We start from the raw sequence: 23,480 nt of genomic DNA on the forward strand, positions 1-23,480 counted from the left end.
ATTTTTTAACATAACAATTTTAAACTACATCTCGCGTCACTACATTTTTGTATAGGAATATATGTATATAAATATAAAATGTTTAACCAATATATAATTAGTTACTTAAAAAGGATATTATTATTATTATTATTATTGTATTATTTGAAAGTTTAACAGCATTTTTTCATCTATAAATTCCGTTACAGTTCGGCCATAGTATAAATATATATAATATTAAATAGTAATAATATATTGCTTAAATGGAACACCTTAATTGGTAGCAATGCATGTTCATGGGAGAATAAAAGTTGTTGATATTAATCAACACATTTATCAAAAATAAACCAAATATCAATAGAGAAATTTCGTACCTACCTATAATAATTATGCAACATTATTAATTTAATTGAAAACTAATAATAACAAATACATACATAATCAAATTAAATTCTCAAAATTTTTTATTCATAATATATGTTTTATACATAATTGAAAATAATCAATAATTGTATACATGAATATTCTAACTTATAATAAGTAAAAATAATATCATATTATATTTTGTCACCATATACAGCTAAAATTAAAAAGCTTTATTATATAATATGTATGTATATACATATAGGCACTTTTTTAAATTTTAAAATACCTGCCGTTTTAAAAAAAAACATTGATGGAATAATACATTTATTTATTTATAAAATAATAAATAATAAATACTTATATGTAAATATGTAATAATTGATAACATAATATACATAATATCTTATATACATATATTGTAAACAACCCAGCCCTTCGTAAATACGTCACTGCAACAATAACGACATAGAATAAGACGACGATGTACAGTTTTGTAGCGTATAATAATAATTGTAGGAACCTAAAATTATTTCGAATTTTTTGCCCTGTTATCGTGTAATTATATTTTATAATATTTACGTTCTCTCAATATATTTTTATTATTTTAATTTGTTTAGCTGTTCTACACCTAACTAACGATAATAGCTGTTAATCGCTGCTGTAGCCACCGATGCAGATATTATAATTATATATACGCTTTGATCTTTGACTATTAAAATATTTTTGTTGGTCCAACTACGTGATGTAATACGCATGTATATAATATATTTTTTGGTGTTCCTACATGACTAACACGTCACTAGATCGTTTTTTATGCAAAACTCGTTTCGGAAAAAAACCCTATTGTATATACTTATATATATATATATATATTTGTATATTTACAAATGTAAAATTATCAATTGGTTATGCATTTTATTCATACCGTAAATATTTATCATTCAATCAATTTAAAAGTATAAAATAAAGTACTATCCGTCCGAAAATCAATTATTTTATAGGTAAAACTCTATATTTTTATTTTTTTTAAATACGTATTTTTTCTTCTAATATTTGTTTTCTCACTAATATTCCGCAGTTGTTAAAATTGTTGCTTGATCAATGAAATTTTTAAACATAATAACCTATTTTGTGTTTTTCGTCACCAAACAATATTATTTAAATTTATTTTTCCATGACAACTGATATTTTAACATAGAAAAATAAATACATCTTACAGTTAAACATAGGTATATTGCCTATTATAATATTATTATACTCATCGAGGACATTATTTTACTTTAAATCATTTATACAATAATGTATCCAAATGGCATTACACGAAACAAATAAATAATAATATAAATTTTAAAACTATATAATATATTTACAATATTATATAATAACTTTTCGAAGATATTTACGGTAGGTAAGCAAATATTGCCTCGGAGACTTTATTTGTATATGCAAATTTATGTACGTGGCCCACTGTCCCTTATTTCCCATAAATTATACAGGGACCCATTTCGATTATTTTAATAAATAATATAATATATAATAAATATTATACATAAAGGCCAAATCTGTATGTGTGTAAAATATATCAGGTATAGCATATAATTAGGTATTGTAGTTGCTAAGTTTCAGTTTCGTAAAAAACATAATATAAACCTAAAGGATCTAATTGTCTCAACAAAATATTATGAAATTAACGTAATGCCTGCCTAACTTAACTAGTTATATGTACAAAATCAACAACGGTTTTTAAGATTTTTTGCTCAATATATTTCGTTACCTATTATTATAATTATTATATTTTTGTCAATTTTTGCGCTATGTTGGGAATAGTATTGCAATGGATAACGTATACCTACATTATATTCTCTCACGATTAAAAATAAAAATGCATACAATTTTCTAACCTTATTAAAACCTTAGAATTTCATACATATATTATACTTAAATAATAGAGTAGAAAAGTCGAAAAAAGTTATTGAACTAAAACTTACATACAATAATTGGTATGTTATTATATATCATAATATGTAGGTAGAAGTTAGGTTTGTCGGGTGGGTGCATCGTGCTGCAGTTGTACGCTCATCGTATATGATATATATCATTATGCATAAACGTTGGATATAATATACACTGTACCTATATAGTATATACAACTATATACTAGAGTTACAACTGCGGACATTTTTTGCTTTGTATTCCAGGTAAATCATATATTATAGTCTTTATGGTATACCTATAAGAATATAAGAAACTTATATAATATGTGACTGTTTGTAATGACAATATTCTCCTATAAGACGATAAAAAAATATTACCAAACCATTTTCCAAACTAAAATAAACGTTGGATCAATAGAAGGTTTTCTGTAGTAAACACAGCACATAATATTATAAAATATTATATAAAATAATATAACAAAGGTTTAGAGCTATTGAGCGCTCAGTTCTCCCTAGAATCACTTTCCCCCTCACAGATACGTTTGAAAATCGGACGAAATGATATTGGTAAACGTATATTTGTTATTAATTTATTTTATTATACCTATATAAAAACAAGTATTAAAAATCTCCGGAATTCATATTTTAACGATATTGTCGATGGTCATTTGTCGTAGATTTGATCAGTAGCAGATCCAGAGGTCACCCAAGGGGGGGGGCGAATTTTCCAAAATTAAATGACCTTTTATTATTAACCTGTAATTTATTGGAGGGTAAAATTATTTGCATTATTTCACCTATAAAATTAAATAAATATGAAATTAATAAACTTAATAAACAATAAATACCTAAATAAAATTTATTTATTTTTACTATTTACGCATTAAAAAAATTATAAACAATATACTGTTATCACTTATCATGATCTTATTATACAATCAATACAATATAACATAATATCTACAAAATCATATCGAGAACCAGCGTTTCTATATTATTATGAACATTAAACAAGTCAGGAAGAATCATAACAGAAAATGGGGAAAAAATAGGAAACAGTTTTACGCAAGCTCTTCATAAGTCATAACTAATATCTTATGTGTAATTATTTTAGTTATAGTATCAAAAAAATAAATATATCAGTTTACAGCGCAATTTTATAATATAAAAATAACGTAAAAAATATGGACCGGGGAGGGAGGGTGATCACCTCATCCCCCCTAGTATCCGCCACTGGTTTTGATACTCATAAGTAATAAAGCACCTTAAGATTATACCGGCGTCAAAATTTATTTTTTCTCTCGGATAGACGGACCCACTATAATCTCCAAACGTGTAACTTAAATAATACGCATTCATATAAAATCGTTTTTTATCATTTTTGAGTAATCTTAGAGAAAATTCCCTATATTGGCTATATTTCAAAAATTATAGAGGATACTGTTTCTGAGTCCGAAATATATTGCATTTACATATTTAATCTTTTTTTTTTTGGCTACCCATTTTATATTTGTGGGGAGGGGGAGGGGGAGAGAGCTGGGCATAGAAAATAAACAGTGTGCTAATATTGTATCTTAAGCGCTCAATTCCGAAATGTACACGTTATTGTTGTTTGGTACTTATATCATGCATTTAAATACATCATAATGATAATATCATAGATTATATATTATATAATCTGTGATAATATAGTATATAATATACTATTTTTACTATAAGCAACGCGTATTAAATCAAAACATTCGGGGGCGTATACTGCGTAATATTAATTAACGTCATGTTGATCGGTACAATCTTTGTAAATTAATACGTTATATCATATCGGGGCGTGTTCTCGTAACACTATAGTTATATGTGAAATTATTAATTTAATATAATATCGCGTATTGCTTTCGCGCCTTTGAAATAAAATTCGATTCCCATGATGGAAGGTCTTCTATATTATAATATTATGATGACTTTTCAAAACGTATCCGACCGTGTTTATGGTATATTACAACAGAATATTATAAATAATATTTTAATCACTTATGTGTGTATAGGTACAGGGTGTCCCGCGAGGATTTGCCCATTGTGAATTGTGATATCTCACAAAACAATATTAAGATTCTGATTTTTTAATAAGACTCACAGGGATAAACTACAATTATTTCATTTTTAATTTATTTTAATGTTTTGATAAAAAATTAATAAATATATTTTTTATTCAACTATTTCCAAAAAAATTGACAATAGCCATTTTGTAGAGTTTATTTTTCTGAAAATATTGACGTTTTAAAATGTTATTATCATTAATTTCCTGCTTTTTAATATTTTTTCTAGTTTTGAAGGGATAAAATATGATTATAATTTATAACTATAGACACACTAAAAATGTTCGGCGGACCGTACGAATATGCGAGCGTCGCAGCACATCACATATTTTATAACACTACGGTGTTAAATAATTCACAATTTTTCTCAAACTAAAAAAAAAATTTAAAAATCAAGAAATTAATGAGAATAAAACGTTAATGTTTTCAGAAAAATAATTTTTTTAAACTTTTTTACTAAAACATTTCGGGAGATATCACAATAATTAGTAAATCCTCGCGGAACACCCTTTATATACCTATTATATATATGTATATATGTGTGTAAGGGAATTATTCATTTCCGCCAAAATTTGAAATGACCGATTCCGCCATCGCCCGTTTCCGCCAATTTAAAAAAGGTTCGATTCCCGTTTCCACCAATTTAAAAAAGGTTCGATTCCTGTTTCCGCCAATCTACCTGATATGGAATAATAATAGTTATTATTCATAGTTCATAAATTTTAAGTGTTTTGGTTCATCGTGTGGATCGTAAAAATGTTTTAATTAATTTCAATTCACTAAAACTATGTATACATGATGCGGTAGTACATAAGGAAATGTTAAATACAAATGAGCGATAAGCGATTAGTTGTACTCATTAATCTATGATAGTGTCGATTTTAAATGCACACATATACATACAATATATTATATTAGGTATCCATACATACTCTATAAAAAATATATTTATTACTTAAATATGGGAATCATTGTATATAAATCGATAAGATTGAAACTACAGATGAGAACATTTTTTACTCCATAAAACTACTGTATCTATTTTATGTGAATAAGTGACTATTACTTTATTATTGTACTCATTAAAACTATGACAAAATATTATGTATTTATTACCTATTTGCTTTATTATTTATAAATATATTTTCCAATATTTAATATTATCATATTATACACCACGTACAATTACTTCAAGTTGAAAATTATACGAATAATACTGCAATTAATACAGAATATTAAAATATAATGTATATAATTATAATAATTTTACCATAACAAGTAGATTGGCGGAATCGGTCTCTTTAAATTTTGGCGGAAACGGTACATGCCCATATGTACCATGTGCGTATATTTTGTATTCACGTTACACGCGTGTTATAACTTATAAAAGTTATTATAGTATATACATTCACGCGGTGAATGATGAGTGATATGACGATTATTATGTTATTATTATGCAGTCAGACTGAATTAATAAAATATAAAATTATTATTTTCATTATCACTTTCGTCTACGCATACACCTTTTAATATAATATTGTGTTGCTTGCTTATAATATGTACGGACGTTCACATGGAGATATCTAAACATAATTTATACTATAATATATGAATGGAAAATAGATCAATATTGGACGAATGATATACGAATAGTATAGGCATAATAATAAGAATATTAACGAACGAACAAAATTGTTAATACGCCGCCGGTGCAGATAATATAATATAGTTACACACATACACGTCATACTATACAATATGTGTGTTAGTGTATGAGATTCTATATTGGTGGACCACCACGAAGGACCCAATTGAAGTGCTAATCATACATTCATCGAGGGTCAAATACTGAAATACATATACTGTCGATGTTTGTGTAGCTGCAATAGTATAGGTATATATTGTAATAAATGAATAACAAAATTAGATGCTTCTATTTTATTTCGATTTTACGTTGTGTCTCTGTATACCTACTATATAATGCGCGTATAGATAATATTATAATAATATATGAAATATATCCCAACGTACACTCGCATTTCATTTAAACTCGAGCTCGTACAATAATTAATAAAATAATAATAATATTATATGGGTGTGCCGTAAAATCTTCCAGTGAAGTATTTTATGCGTTACGCTATAATAATAATGTATATAATACTATAATTTATGTACGCGGCACACGTCAATGTTCTATTGTATATTGTATTTTATTTATTTTTCCACAGGTTTTTAAATTTAAATTAAAGCTCCTGATAAAAAGTTTAATATAATACATACACATACATAAGAATGTGAACAGAAAGTTCCTTTATCCTAAAATAATATTTGTTCTACTATAATGATGAAAAAATAATATTTGTGTTTATTCCGTCATCACAACTACCTATACGACTTATACGACTTAACCTATTCTGTTGTTATAATCAAATATTCTGTATTATTCGCATCATTTCGTGAAATCGTCGCATCATTATAGTCAGAATCCAGAACTAGACATAAAGACTTTTTGAGATTTTTTGAGATTATTTTGGAAATTCGTATTTATTTATAGGGTTAAGAATTTACATTGAATAAATGTTCGATATTTTTTATACTTTTTATCTGATTTATTAAAGTCACAATAAATTATTTATCTATTTTCAATATCTCTTACGGAAATTCAAACTTTAGTTAACACTTGATAATTCGATAGTCAATCGCTTTGGTCGTAATTTGTCATGGTATTGCTTGTTTCATTATATCCTGGATTTAAGGACGTCGATTTAATGTATCGAATATTTCCCTGCACCAACCATTTCAAGCAAAATTTAAAAAAAAAGTTGTTAACGATAGACGGTAAATTAGAACTCAAATATAGATACATCACCCAAAACCACCCAAATCAATTTTTGGTGACAATACACTGTACATATATTTTTCTTGCTAATAATGTTCCGATAATCCTATATCCTTTTAACTTTTAAGCAAACCGATACCGGGAATGGTGACACTTTTTGATACAACAAAATACATATTATACGTTATAACATATTGTATTGATATTCTGCAGCGTTGCACTAAGAACCTCGACTTAATAGTATCTGCTGTCGATTTAAACGAAGTCAATTAATAATTACACAATCACGTTTTACATTCACGACAACGCTTTTGATTATATATATATATATATATATACGTATACATATATGTAGTATCTTAACAGTTATTACTTATTAGAATGAACTCTTCAAAGTAGTTTCTAATTATATCTACTTGGCTGCTACTTTTATAATGGAATTTATAATTGAATGTCAAGATCTATTATTCAAGTGATATAATAAGAATAATAAATTCAAAACAATTACAACAATTAAGTATTCACAATTATTAATGACTTTGAGAAATATAACTATTTGAAAAGTAAGGACTTTATAACTAGGTATTCAGGTATATTTATATAATAATACATCGTAATAACTAATAAATTATATTTAAGTTTACTAGAAAATCAATATCATACCTATAACTGTCCAAGTAACATAAACTATATTATAACTATTAACTATTTAATACTCTAATACACGAACCTTAAAATTTTAAATAAAACTTGATTGAGTAGAAAATTTAAGTTTAAAGTATGTATAATTAATTACACTTTCAAAGCTTGTAATGTAATGATTAATTTTATATTCGTTAAAATTCATATCAAAGTTACATTGAAATCTTAGTTGATATTTTACAAGGTCAATGTTTTAAATTCTGATCGTATCGAAAGGAATGTTATGATTTTTCAATAAGGTGTGTTTTTTATATGCATGTCATCACGTGTTGAACAGAAAATTAGCTTCATTATTCGTCTTTAAAGCTATAGTTTCTGTTAAGAAAATTGGTATAGTTTACATATCGAAAGGTTTCTAATAAAAGAACATTTAATTTCCTGGAATTTGTTTTTAATAATTTTTTTTCTGTCATAATAGAACCATTTTAACATATTTAATACTTTCTAGTTATCACGTTATATTTTGTTTATGTTGCTCACTTTTTAACTATAATCAGTCAATGCAAAATCATATTTAGCAAAAGTTAGGAGCAAATCTAAGTCTAAATTTATATACTTAGAATAATAGTGCTTAAAAATGGTTTTATGAAAACAAAATAAAAAATATAATATTGGATCTAGTATTTATTATAATTTTAGGTAATTTGGTAGTTTTTAAAAATTATAAAATGTTGATAGATTAATATAAATTTTTAAAATATTCAAATTATCATATCTTTCATAATACCTTCCAAATCCATTATCACAATGGACCTATTATCCCTATTACACAAAGTTAAACAACCCAAAACGTCTTTTTCTCATTTCGATTTAGATAGGTAGGATACATCAAAATTTTTAAAAAAGTAATATTTACATAACAATGCAAGGGAGCAGGGGTTTTTACAGTTAGAAAAGGTTATTAATTATATTTAAAAATTCAAAAAATCAGAATTCGATTATATGTATTACCTATTAAATGAAAAATCGGGATTAGCTTGCTAAATGAATCATCCTAGTATTTAAAATTGTATGAGCTTCAAACCTAATTACCAGGTTTGAGTGATGTGCTTAAGGACTACATAATAATATGTAGGTGTGCGCATCAAAACAGTTTTCGATACTGTAGTCATTGAAAACGTATAAAAGTGTGAATATATATTGATATTGAAGTTAAAAAAAAAAAAAAAATGAACGTGTGAAGATCGCATCGAGCAAAGCGTGTATAATTAAAATCGTCGTACGCATCATATTATATATATTATGAGAAAAAAAATTAATTAAGCACGCATTGTGTCCGCGTCGTTATTAATAACAATAACAGTAATAATAATAATAATAATAATAATAATAATATTGTGCGTGAATAACAGAGAATATAAAACATGTTTGGCGACTTGCCGTATATACGTGTCATAATCGTATATATATGTTGTACTACTTGTAAGCGTATATAATATGCTTACAAATAATATACGCTAACGCGCTTGTGTATCTAGTGTACGTGGAGATGATAGAGTATATAATGTACATATATATGTGTGTGTGTGTGTGTATTATTATATTCTATCACGACTAACTGATGAATGAAACGCGAGCAACTCGCTGTAGGTATATATAAATATTATATGTGTATAAATATACGGATAGGTACGCGTCTCTCGCGATTTCATTGAAGAGACTTGGACAGACTTCTTCGTTACGAGAGGTATAAATTATCATTATATGCGGAGAACGGAAATGGCGAAAAGTCTCCATTGTCGTCGCGCTTGCAGTATATATATATATATATATATATATACGCGCGTATATAACGACGATGTATTATACGATAATATAATGTACAGTGCGTGTACCTATATAATATATATATATATATATATATATTATATATGCATATAAATAAGCGTCGTCTCGGTTGGATAGTATAGTATATAAATACACGTATATAGGTAGATTGACGTGATCAACATCTGTGATGGGTCCACTATGACTTCTGCTGCTTCTGTGTGCTATCGTCATTCGTCGTTTGTCGAGATTTGTATTAGAAAAGAAAAACTGCATATAGAATATAGATAGATGCCTTGTATACTATATAATATAATGTGTAATATTATAATAATGTATTATGTACCTAGTCTATAAGTTATATACGAATGCGATGCAATCATAAACTATAGGTATATGTATATTATATAATATGTCTATGTGAGTTTAACGTGTGTGTATTTAGTCAGAATCAATGGTGTAATTTGCAAGATATAGTGAGGGTGAGATGGGCGAGGAGAGTATAAGAATAAATGATTTAAAAATTACGCGTAGGTATGTACGTAAAGGAAAATTTTTTTAATCTGATTGAACTCATATACACAGCTACAAGCATACGTTTTTATAAAATTGCACCTATACATAATATTATGTCATCTTCGTTGGTATGGGCATTTGGATGAATTGTTGGGGATGAGGAGGTATAATAAATAAACATTTTAATACATTGCAGTGGAAGGAGGTTATTTAAAATGCTAGAGGGTTTAGCCCCCGGTAAGTTCATACTTTCAAACTATTATAATAAGTCCTATATATACCGATTATTACATTAATACGTTTAGAAGTTTTTGAGGCAAATAATTATATTATTGCAGCGATAAATTTATAATTATAGCGAATCTACAGAGAAGTGATTGATACAACATTATATTATTATATTTTATGATCTATTGTATAGTAGGTTCTACAATATTTTTTGTATAGAAAAAATCTAGTGTTAAAGGGAAAAGTTCCATGCGAAATGTCCTTATATGCGACTATTCCTTATTGTATAGACTGAGAATTATTGTAGGTATAGGTAGGCAGGTACTCCAGAGAATTCGATTTTCCAATTTCGATGATGAGAATTTAAGATTGCACACGTGATTTTTTTTATCGAAATCTCACACACGGGTTTAACCGTTCAGAATCGTTTTTCGAGTGCATCAATTATAGCGTTCAAATTAAAAATTAATAATACCCCAGCGTTTTGCATTATCGTAGTATTTGGGTTTGAATAGCCATGTCGTTATGCTTAATATTGTAGTACGTTCCATGATGCACATAATTATTCGGTGTTGACGACTCGGTGCTAGAAACGTGTATATTATGTATAAGCAAGTATAGTAATATAATTAAAATACCTATAACTATATCTATCGGTACTTGGGATTAGTTGTTTACAAAATTATCGTAAAATCGATTTTGGTAGATAGTTGTATCTGACGATTATTATACTTAATCATAATAATTATCGATTATAAAATAAAATTAATGTAGCACTCATTTTCTCATCAAGTTTTTGTAATCAACTAACCAATTCGGAAGTCTGTTTAATGTTCGTATATTGTAGTCAATTTCGGGTCTCTCTTGTCGTTTTACACAGCTTTAACCACCGGCCGAATTTCGTTTTAATTTAAACAAGGTTGTTATAATCGGTGCGCACTTATCTCAGTTTAACGCACTTAAGGTCATAGACCGTAAATTTAACGTTTTTGTGCAAGTACAGACAGATTGAAATTTGAAAATAATAATATATTTTTATATTTATAGTATGTTTATAGAAACCATAATAATTATCCGTGTTTATGATGACATGCAATAATAGCATAATAATAATATTATAAGATATGCGTTGATGTTGTTAAGCCTGTAGTTTGGGTAATGTATTTGCATTGCAATTGCCTAAATTATTTACTATACATATAACGCTTATTCTATATAGAACATAGGTATGAACCTATTATATATTGCAGATAACTGACTTGAGATGAATCAGTATCGAGATAAAAATGTATTTTTATACGGAATGAGTCTTCTAAAGGTGAAAATTTGTCAAAATTTCTCAAAAGTATTGACTCTTTTAAAATTATTATTTTTGTACAATTTAAGATCTACCTATTATTGCTATAGAATTCTAAAATTTTAAATTTTGTACCTTCTGCAGCCTAATCAACTTATGGTTTTTAAATGGTAGGCCATACACACACACAAAATAATCTAAAAATGTTATTTATTATGTACATTTATAGATATTGAATCATGAATAAGTCAATTATAAATTTTCTAATCATTAATGAGTTTTTTTTTTTTATTAGCTTTTAGTTTTACTATTACAGCTTAACGATTATATAAAACAATATTAACTAGATAACAATAAAATATTAAAATCAAGTTAAAATATTAATAATTAACTTTTTTGTCAAACCTAATCTAACCTGGCTAGAAAAAAGCAAAATTCTATTATCCGACTAATATGTGACAAAAGGGAGACAAAATGGATTTAATTCCACAACATTATCCAAACTGAAGACACAATGTTCTGGTTTCTTGAGACATTATCGTGTTTATTACTGTTAAAAATTATTAAATACCAAATTTTAACTAAAATATTTTATTCATTTTTTCAACCATTCTTAACTAAAAAAAATTTTAAAAATTGAAGTAGCCAATAAAATAAAAAATCGACTCTTTCTTATTTTAACTGAATTTAAAAAAAATCGTTTACCCACCCAACCTTTTATTGATATTCAATAATTCACTTAGCATTATCAACTCCATTTTTCCATTTAATGAATTGAATAATTCTGTTTTTTAAATATTTAAATAAACCTAATTATCATATTTTAAAATTATTAGGATTTTTTGTACAACTTAATGAGCGGCATGTATAGATGTGGTTATAAAACTTTTGTTTTTCAAACGAGAACCACCACTATTTCTATAAATTAATTAGCGAATAGTAGTATAAAAATGAGAGTTCTAGCCACTCATCCTGCTGGCTCATCCCTATACCATCTTGCGCATCCCGACCATATTGTGCGCGCATCCGAGTGCGCCACCCACCGCCGCCGCCCTCATCCGCATCATGCCGCCGGATCGCGTACGTGCGTGACTTATATTATTGTTATCATACATTTAATCAGTTATCAATTGTTATCACTTATCATATCATCGTTATCATTTGTTATCGAACGTTAATAAACAAATAGTGAAAAAACTGCAAAATAACTTAACGGGTATCGAACCCGGACCTATCGCCTCCCGTGCGATATTATTTACCACTAGGCCAGCCGACCGCATGGTCTTAAATTGTTATTTTCACCTATTTAACCAGAGTTTGTACATATTATAAATTTAAACCACACGGACTATACTGGTCATATTATAATATCATAAGGATACTAATAGCTTGCAGCTGCGTACACAAAACAGCTAATGAATACACCATCTTAACAATAAGATACATTTCCTGCCATTAGTAGGCACATTATCCTTATTCAATTAAATATCAATATTCAAACACATTAATTAGCGAAAACTATTATTATTATTGAAAAACGCCATAGCCGTCTCCACATTTAGCAAATGGTCAATTAAGCACGTTTGGCGTCGTATTGACAATAAGAGACATTAAGTAGGTATATTTTGGCGATGTCTCGATTATTTACAATAATAGGTATATTATCCGTATTCAATTAAATCATTCCACCTGGACATTAGTGATTTTTAACTGCCAAATGGCAGTAATAATCACAAATAAATGCCTTCTTAATGTGCCCTATCGGTCGCCTGGATGTCGCGGACTCTTAATAGCCGCTAGCCACCACCACCACCACCACCACCACCACCACCACCACCACCACCACCACCACCGCCACCCTACCCCACCACAAATTAACTGCCAAATGGCAGTAATAATCACAAATAAATGTCTTCTTAATGTGCCCTACCGGTCGCCAGGATGTCGCGGACTCTTAATAGCCGCTGACTCTAGCGCTACAAATGTTTCCCACTTTATATTTCTGATCAACAATACATTTAAATACTATACCAATTAAATATCATTAAGTATATCACACTACCCATCCCGCAAAAATCTATCCCGCCTACTTAAATTTGCCTATATATGTTATAAAAGAGTCCTCAGTTGCTCAGTCTTAAATCGTCGTGCGTATATTTATCATTCTGTCTTAAATCGCCGTGCTTATATTTATCGTTCGATCCGTTTTAAATTGCCGTGCGTATATTTATCGTTCGCCCCGTCTTAAATCATTGTGCTTATATTTATCGTTCATCTCGTCTTTTATTTTTTTAAAATGTTTCAATGCGAGCAATGTCCTTTGAAATTCAGCTATAAAATTAATTTGCTCGCTCACCGAAAAACACATTTATCATTTCTCAAATGTCAGCAATGTACTTCGAAATTCACGACGAAACGTAATTTGGTTAGGCATGAAAAAAAGCATGCGGGTGTGCGTTACCCGTGTACTAGGTGTTCCATTACATTCAGTTACAAGACCAACCTTATCAGACATTTAAAAAAATTTCATGGAACGTCTTCCCAACATCCAGCACCGTTGATGGAAAATATTCAGATCGCGCCACACATTTCTGTTCCCAACATACCAGCTGGAACGTCTTCCATGTATCCAGGACCTACCACTCAAAACGATCGCTTATTAACAGTACGAAATAACCAAACTACTCCCTTATCAACTGAACAAGATAATGTGATGGATGAATTTTTGGGCAACCTTGATGACGATGAATGTATGGAAGTTCTAACCACCGTCGAAAATCTTGGACTCTGTGATACGGAAGGTTAGTAATTTAAATATTTATATAGACTGGGTATTGGGTAACTAGGTTTTTTTTTTTTCTTAAAGACTCATACACTACGGGTGAAAACGGGAAACGCGTTTCTTCGGCCAACACAAAGTCAGCTATTATTGCAAAAAAAGTGCGCTTGAATCTAGTACAGTCCCTTGGGTTTGTGGAAATCTCGTCTTCGTCGAACCGTACAGTCACCTGGTATTACGTTAAAAATATCAGTAATATAGAAAATTATGTATACTTCCTTGATTCGATTAAATCCGAACTTGTCAAGCTATTAAAATCAATTGCGTGCAAACATCCTATTAAGTTCAATTTAAAACTAGAGGCAACATATAATATTCCAAACGTAGAATATTCGTCTGAAAACCGTGCTTTTAAAACTTCAGCTAGGGCGATTTTCACTGATACTGGAGTACAAGAAATCGTTGAAGAGGCATTTACAAAATTAATGACAGAGCAAACCGAGTATTCGAGCAAGGGTAGTGGCTTTACTTTACAGTGTATAGACGGTTTAATGTTAGGTGTATATAAATATACACCTATGGTTGGGTCTTCCTACATGGCATTACCAGATCCAATAGAAAAGAAAAAAGCCACTATCAACCCGCAAAACCTGGACATGCAATGCTTCAAATGGGCAATTCTCGCCAGACATGTTACAGGAAAAAATAAAGCTTATGTTGGTGAAAATTATTTTGAACACGAAGAACGGTATAATTTTTCTGATCTTTCGTTCCCGACACCTCTTCATCAAGTAAAAATATTTGAAAGGAATAATCCGAACGTGTCTGTAAATGTTTACGGCATTGAAAAGCAATTTCAACCACCAAAAGTTGTTAAATACTAAGTATTTCCATTAAAAGTAGTAGATGAAGAAAAACCCGAACATTTCGATCTACTATTAATATCAGACGAAGATAACAACCACTTTAGCTACATCTCAAATTTTTCTAGACTCATTCGCTCGCAAAAGACCAGACATAATGGACAAACATTTTTTTGTAAACGGTGCTTCACGTCATTTGATGGTCAACAACAGTACAAATATAAATTGAATGGAGAGGCTGGACTAGCGCAACATAAATTAATATGTGGCACTCATAAGCCCATACTACCTCAGATGCCTGAACCGGGAACAATGCTAGAGTTTACTGCGTGGAAAAAAACACAACGTCATCCAATAGTCATTTACGCGGATTTTGAAGCATTGCTAAAAAAAAGTGATGAGAAAATTGGAGAAAAAACAACAGCTTTTCAAAACCACGAAGCGATGAGCTATGGATTTTTGGTTAAGGCGAATGATGACATACCACTCGAACTGCTTGAAAAATATAATATCCCAACTTCACCAATAATTTATCGTGGAAATGAAAACAACCAGGACGTTGCGAAACATTTTGTTGATAGTATTGTGGAAATAGCTGAAAAAATAGAAAAACTGCTCAAAACAAACACCCCTATAATTTTCACCGATGACCAACGAAAAGCACACGAATTATGTTATACATGTAATCTATGTAAGACCGAGTTTTCTAAAGAAAATCATAAAGTGGCAGATCACTGCCATTTATCGGGAAAATTTAGGCAAACATTATGCAATACATGTAACCTTAAGCTCCAAAAACCTAACTTTGTACCGGTATTTTTCCATAATTTATCAAATTATGATGCACATTTTATTGTGACACGTCTTGGCTATGATTCAAACACTATAAATGTTATTCCGAACAGTGAAGAAAAGTATGTCTCATTTTCGAAGTACATTAACAGCTCCTTTACAATAAGATTTATCGATACATTAAGATTTATGGCTTCCAGTTTATCAAAACTTTCAAAAAATTTAATAACTCCAAGATTCGAGAAGTTTAGATACACCGCAAAATATTTTTCTACTCAAGATATGTCACTCGTTACTCGTAAGGGGGTATACCCTTACGATTATACAGACAATTGGAATAAGCTTGAAGAAACCAGCCTACCATCAAAGGAAGATTTCTACAGTTCATTAAAAGAATCACATATAAAAGAAAAACACTATGTCCATGCCAAGACAGTTTGGAACCATTTCAACTGCCAAACACTTGGTGAGTACTCGGATCTTTATTTGAAAATCGATGTGCTGCTGTTGACTGATGTGTTTGAAAATTTCCGAGACCTCTGTTTAACCACATATCACCTGGATCCATCATTTTACTATACGGCACCTGGATTTTCATTCGATTGCATGCTTAAACTTACGGGTCAACGGCTTGAATTGATTCATGATTATGACATGTTGCTGATGATTGAGAAAGGTAACGAGATTATTTATGTTTAAATTATTTATGTGATATAATATTTTTGATGCCGTTATAGGAATTCGAGGTGGTTTAACTCAGGCAAGCATGAGATATGCAAAGGCAAATAATGAAAAGACATCAGATTATGATCCAGGACAACCAAAATCATGGCTGGTTTACCAGGATTGTAAGTATAATATCATATATAATTTTATATTAAATTTAATAAATTTAATAATTTAATTATTTAAATTATAGGTAACAATTTGTACGGTCACGCAATGTCACATTTCATGCCATACGGAGGCTTTAAGTGGGTTGAACCCAAACTAGATGGGTTAAATGATTTAGACGAAAGATCGCCAATCGGTAGGATATACGAGGTTGATGTTTCATATCCAAAAGAACTTCATGACAAGCATAACGACTTCCCATTCCTGCCAAAAAATAGTGTTCCGCCTGGCTCTAAGGTCAGGAAACTTATGGCGACATTAGATTCAAAAAAAAATTATGTGTTACATTACCGGAACCTTCAGCAGGCCATTAAAAATGGGCTCTTAATTGAAAAAGTAACATATTCTAATATTTTTTATCCATTTATTACATATACAGTTTTATTATAGGTTCACAGAGTTGTACAGTTTGTTCAGTCAGACTGGCTTAAAAAATACATAGAATTAAACACCGAGATGCGGAAAAAAGCGAAAAACAACTTTGAAAAGGACTTTTTTAAACTTTTAAATAATGCCGTTTTTGGAAAAACCATGGAATCAATGCGGCGGAGAATTAAAATGGAGCTGGTGTCTAGTGAAAAACGTTTGCAAAAACTTATAAACCGTACAACATTCAAACACTGTACTACATACGATGAAACTCTCAACGCGGTTTCATTGGAAAATAAAATAATAGACTTTTGCAAGCCTATTTATATAGGTAAATATACTCACAATTTTCTATTAGTAAATATACTCACAATTTTCTATTAGTAACTATATTTTAATTATATTTTTATCAGGTTTTGCAGTGTTGGAAATTTCTAAGACCTTCATGTACGATTACCACTACAACGTTATGCAAGCCCATTATGGAAGTAAAATTAACCTCATGTATACTGATACAGGTAAATATTTTCAAACTATTTTAATTTTCAAACTATTTTAATTTTCTTATATATTAATTTATTTCGTTATTTTAGATTCATTGGTATACTATATTCAGACTGATGATTATTACAAAGACCTGAAGAATAATTCCAATTTACTCGATCGAATGGACACATCAGACTTGCCACAAGACCATCCATGCTACATTTCCGAACGAAAGAAAATCCCAGGTCTGTTTTCCGATGAGACAAAGGGAGAGGTTATGACACATTTTTGTGCACTCCGCGCAAAGTCTTATTCATATAAGCTTAATGGGAAGGAGAAGATCAGAGCGAAAGGAATCCGTGGGCATGTGGTTAAAAACCATATGAACTTCAACGATCATTATCGATGTCTGTTTGGAGATACAACCTTGGATACAAAGACAAAGAATGTCTCTATTCGGTCGTTTAAACATGAATTGAAGACCATTAAATCTATCAAATCAACATATAATAGTTTTGACGACAAGAGGGTTATCCTAGAAGACAAAATCCATACCTTGGCTTACGGACATTACTCATTAAAGTAAATTTAAAATAAATTATTTTTAAAATTATTTTACTTATAATATTTATAATTTTATAGGGAAGATGAACATGAACCTAGGGATGAGGAATGACCAGATCGCGATTTTTCAGTAGATGCTGGTAGTCATGAGTGGGATGAATCAGATAAAAATTTTATGAGAATGCTTTTACGGGAATGCATGCCCAAATAATTAAATAAAATGTATATTTGTATTGTAAATATTTTGTTATTTTAAATATCACTTGAATAATTTTTGTATATATAATGTAAATGTTAGGTTACCCATGTAAAATAAAAACGTTGTAAAAATATAATATTATTATGTTTATTAAATAAAATGTATATCATTTTTAAGAATTATTTATAAACCATTTCCTTATAGCAAATACTTTGTAAAATGTACATTGTTTTGGATTAAAATCCATATGAAAAATACAACAAGGTAAAGTTTCATCATCACATATTTGATCCAAACGAGGGCAGCCCAAGTCTTCAATGTTGACGAGTGCGACGTGTGGTATATACTCCATAAGAACTTGTTTTTTCTGTTCGCCTTTGACGTAAATGCATCTAAATTTTAATGAATTCAATATTCTACCGACTTCTTCATACTCTATGTCACCGTATTCTATAGATAGTTGATGATAATTACGTTCCAGCCACTTGTTAGTTTTACGACTTTTGTTATCCTCCATGGATTTTGAATGTTTAAAAATCCAGTGTTGGGTCGCCCAAGTTTCTGTGTCTACTATAGACATTTCTTTAATCATGTACTTATTGTTCAAGCCAAGAACGCATTGCATGTCCAAGATGGCCGAAGACATTATGGCTTGTCTTTATAATAAGTTTCTATAGTGTTAAGACGGCTCAGTATAGCTGGTATTATTTTTTTAATATCATCTATACTTTCTTTGATATATTGTAATGATACTTCGCCTCTTGTCATATGCTCTGTAATCTCTATGCACGTTAATTCTAACTTTTCTGTTTGTTCCTCTTGAAATAGAATAGATTTATGATTTTCTTCAAGTAAATGCTCAATTTTATCGAGTTTATTCGAATACGATTTAACAACTTGTTCGAGATTTACTAAAAATTTATTAGTTTCACCAGACTGAGAACTACCAAACACGTTCATATCTACAGCTAGACTGACACTATTTTCTAATGTCACTTGTATTTATCCAACTATTGTGCGTATTATCGAAACCTAACCATTTGACGAAAATTTTGTCCCCCTTCTTACGTATAATTTTCTCTACTAAATAGTCATTTGGATAGTTTGTTTTCAATATTTCTTCTGAATAAAAGCAGCCAGCAATTGGTTTTCCAGTATAATCTTGTAGCTGATAAGTAGTGGGAGAAGTTTTATTTATTTTGGTAACTTTAAATATTTCTGTAGACCAGCTCGGTAAATAGCCTTTTGCAAATACACCTTTATATGTGCTTACACGAACATTATCACCAACGTTAAATTTAATTTTTCCAGTAATAATTTTTCTTTGTTTAATTTTTACTGACGTAGGATTAGCATCAGCTTGCACTGGTGTCATGCCTATGGTCCTGTGTTTTGAATTGTTGTATTCGTTAATCAATGAAGGTAAAATAGAAACCCATTCGTGTGAACCTCGTGCCGTAAACTCTCTGAACATTTTTTCTTTCAATGTGCGGTTGAAACGTTCTACAATACAAGCCTTCATAGTACTGTACGTAGAATACTTGTGTATTTTGTGCTTCCCCATCAACGCGTCAAATGTTGAATTGTAAAATTCTTTACCATTATCGAGCTGTAATAGTTTTGGTGAGCGTTTGAGCAGTATTTTAGACATTGCACTGGAAACTTCTTTAGCAGTTTTGGATTTTAACGCTATTGCCCATGCAAATTTAGTAAAACAGTCTATAACACATAAAATATACTTGTAACCTTTATTTTTTTTCGAATATGGTATCATTTCGACCAAGTCGGCTTGCCATAGATCGTTTTTGCTATAAACATTAACCCTACGCCTTGTATAATTTTTTCTAGCTGGTTTGTGTAATTCGACTGAGATTTCACGTTTAGACATTTGGAATATGTTTTATTATCCCTGCTTCACGCAATTCTTCGAAAATCGAGAGTATTTCGTTTGAAACTCCTGTATTACCAGCTGCTTTTGACGCTAATAGTAACTTCAACCTTTCGACTAGCTCGTTAGGGTCGTTCCAGTATACTAAATTATGTTTTTGTAATTTGACTGACAGTCCAGCGCCCGATGGAAACAGATTTTGGATTAAATCCGTGTATTTATTCCCACCTCTTTTAATTTTTGTCCCGTCTGCTGTGAGATGGGCCGACGTTTGAATTAATATTGATTTATATGTTTTTAAATCGTTTTTGGTATACAGCTTAGGGTTTTTTGAAAATATTAAATTACCAAGTCCTTGTGTTAGTGGATATGACATATCTTCAATAGTTAGCGTATTATCAACGAGTTTAATTTCTTTTTTACCCAAGTGTACACTTCCATTTGATTGTATTTTAGGCCCATACGTTTTGTCTATATCGTAAGACTTATACCAGTCGTTTATTTTGAATGAATCCCCAACACTATGTTCTATGCTGTCTTCATTAACGGATGGAGCTTGAAATGTTGATGGATCGAATCGTTGTTTCAATGGTTCGATAATCGGACTTAATGTTTCCGATACTAATGAATGAATTTCTGCTTTTCCTTGTTTTAATGCCGTATACTTGCGTTTAATATTTTCTTTGGCTTTAACCAGTTCTCCGAGTACATCACCACTGGCAGCCATGACTGTGAATGAAGCATTTCCACAATAACAGCACTTTATATAACGACGAATGTGTCGAATCCATGACGATATCGTCCGTTGTCACGTTCACAGTCTTTGTTTATCACGATAAACTCAAATCTTCCCAGACGCCAACACGAAGTGCAAAAGTCTTTAAACTCCGAGTATGACATGTCACCAGAGCAATGCTCATTGTATACATGCTTTAAATTAGTCTCATCTTGTTTGAATAATACAATAAAATTAGCATTATCGCGCAAAAGTTGTTTTGGCACTTTTGAATAACTCTGAGCCAGATAGAAAACATCGACTAAATTATGACGACCTCTGGAGAAGTAAGTTCTCGCAATCTTTTGGTTTTCAGTAATAATATCGTCGAAAATAAACACAGAGTTCGGTAAAGCTTTCTCAGGTTCAATAACTTGTTCGTTTTCATAGAATGTAAATAATTTTATACCATCAATATCTGATAATATATCACTTAGCATTTTATATTTAGGTTGATCCAATGTTTTTGAATATATGTATACGTTGTGAAATCGTATTCCGTTTATATGCGTTAATAAGGTAAATATTAAATTAGTTTTCCCACAGCCAGAAGGGCCCACGATAAGCGCACGTATCGTATTAGGTAGAAGCGCTCCATGTCTTTGTTTCATAAACGTTGTAGGTGGATCCACGTTTTCAACTGTGAGTTTTATTCCTTGTTTGATGAACTTCATTATAAATAACTGAGCAACGACGAGAATGTAATCAGTACACAATGTCACTCGCTCGAAGAAGCAACAAGAATAAAGGCAGTGGTCTGATCAACACCCTTATAAACAAATTGCCGTTGGAAGTTCACGTGCCTGGTAAGTCCAGAATTTTAAATAATAATAATTTTTATTTTAAATAATAATAATATTTCTTTGTAGGTTATCAATACTGTGGACCTGGTACAAATTTAAAAAAACGATTAGCTCGCGGTGATAAAGGTATAAACCCACTGGACTCTGCTTGTAGAGACCACGATATTGCGTACGAACATAGTAACTCTATCGCAGATCGTAACAAAGCTGATTATATATTAGAGCAGCGAGCCTGGGATAGATTCAAGTCAAAAGATTCCAGTCTAAAAGAAAAAGCTGTGGCTTGGAGCGTAACTACCGCCATGAAAGCAAAACGTAAAGTAGGTGGTGGTTGTGGTTTTAAAGCAGCACTTAAAGCCACTAAAAATGTTATCAAGAAAAATGTCGGAGAAAAAAACTTGATGAAATTGACTAAAAAATGTGTAGCCGTTGCGCGAAAAACATTCAAAATTAAGAAGACCAAAGTTCCACGAACAATAAATATTCCAAAAAAAGGCGGTGTGCTACCACTCATACCGATTTTCGCCGGGTTGTCAGCTCTGGGAGCCTTGACTGGCGGCGTAGCCAACGTTGTGAAGGTCGCCAATGAGTTTAATAGAAACACACCATCTCATTTGGGTAAAGGTTTATATCTCACGCCGTATAAAGGCAACTCGTATAAAATAGAAACACCGCATAAAAGTGGTCCAAAAGCGAAAAAGTATAGAAAGTCAAAAAACTAATTGCCACGTTACCCAGTAGAGCGTTGTACGATTACGAACTTATAAAATATGCTCGTATGATGAAATTACCTCATTTCATCGGCGTGTTTACCAGAGATAAGTTGCCTCTACGTCCTAAACATCAGGAATCGGCGATTGTTAACTTGGACGCTGAAAGTGGTACAGGAACGCATTGGGTAGCGTATAAAAAAATCGGAAAAAAAGTCGAATACTTTGATAGCTTTGGGAATTTACCACCTCCAATTGAATTACAACAATATTTTCACGGATGCGACATACATTTCAATTACAGCAGAGAGCAGAAATATAATACTACAAACTGCGGACACTTGTGTTTAAAGTTTTTAACATGTTCACATTAACGTTAAACGGAAACTCGAGTGAATTGTCGTGCGAGATCTTTCCACCGTTGGAAGTAGAAAATACTGCCCAGATATGTCTTTTGAGTTTACAGACAAATAATTCTATACCAAACATAGAACCTGGTTGCAATACTATCGGATTTCGTAATTTGATCAATAATAACGATAACGTTATTATACCTACGGGGACGTATGAGTTGGATCAGTTAGAGTCTATTATACAAAACATGATGCCTGACTATGTCAGATTTTTTGAATTAAAA

At 30.5% G+C, this 23,480-nt stretch overlaps 2 protein-coding genes and 1 pseudogene across 2 annotated transcripts in view; all 3 read left to right on the forward strand.

Moving 5' to 3' along the window:
* The window catches only part of LOC107163766 (protein-L-histidine N-pros-methyltransferase), a 142,071-nt gene that overhangs the window by 88,342 nt on the left and 30,249 nt on the right, over positions 1-23,480 (forward strand). The gene's annotated exons all lie outside the window — the stretch shown is intronic.
* On the forward strand, positions 13,907-18,765 carry LOC149058496 (uncharacterized; annotated as a pseudogene).
* LOC149058497 (uncharacterized) lies at positions 22,046-22,855 on the forward strand. Its single transcript, XM_089220655.1, has 2 exons — positions 22,046-22,136; positions 22,200-22,855. The coding sequence occupies exons 1-2, from the start codon at positions 22,046-22,048 to the stop codon at positions 22,853-22,855; spliced, it is 747 nt and encodes a 248-aa protein (XP_089076781.1).

The sequence above is a fragment of the Diuraphis noxia genome, unplaced genomic scaffold, assembly GCF_037042655.1.
Source record: "Diuraphis noxia isolate RWA-SAM2 unplaced genomic scaffold, SU_Dnox_SAM2 contig0002, whole genome shotgun sequence".
Lineage (NCBI taxonomy): Eukaryota > Metazoa > Arthropoda > Insecta > Hemiptera > Aphididae > Diuraphis > Diuraphis noxia.

Coding starts and splice junctions, on each gene's coding strand:
- LOC149058497 (XM_089220655.1), top strand. CDS start 22,046: ATGTCACTCGCTCGAAGAAGCAACAAGAATAAAGGCAGTGGTCTGATC. Junction 22,137..22,199: donor GTTGGAAGTTCACGTGCCTG/GTAAGTCCAGAA, acceptor ATTTCTTTGTAG/GTTATCAATACTGTGGACCT.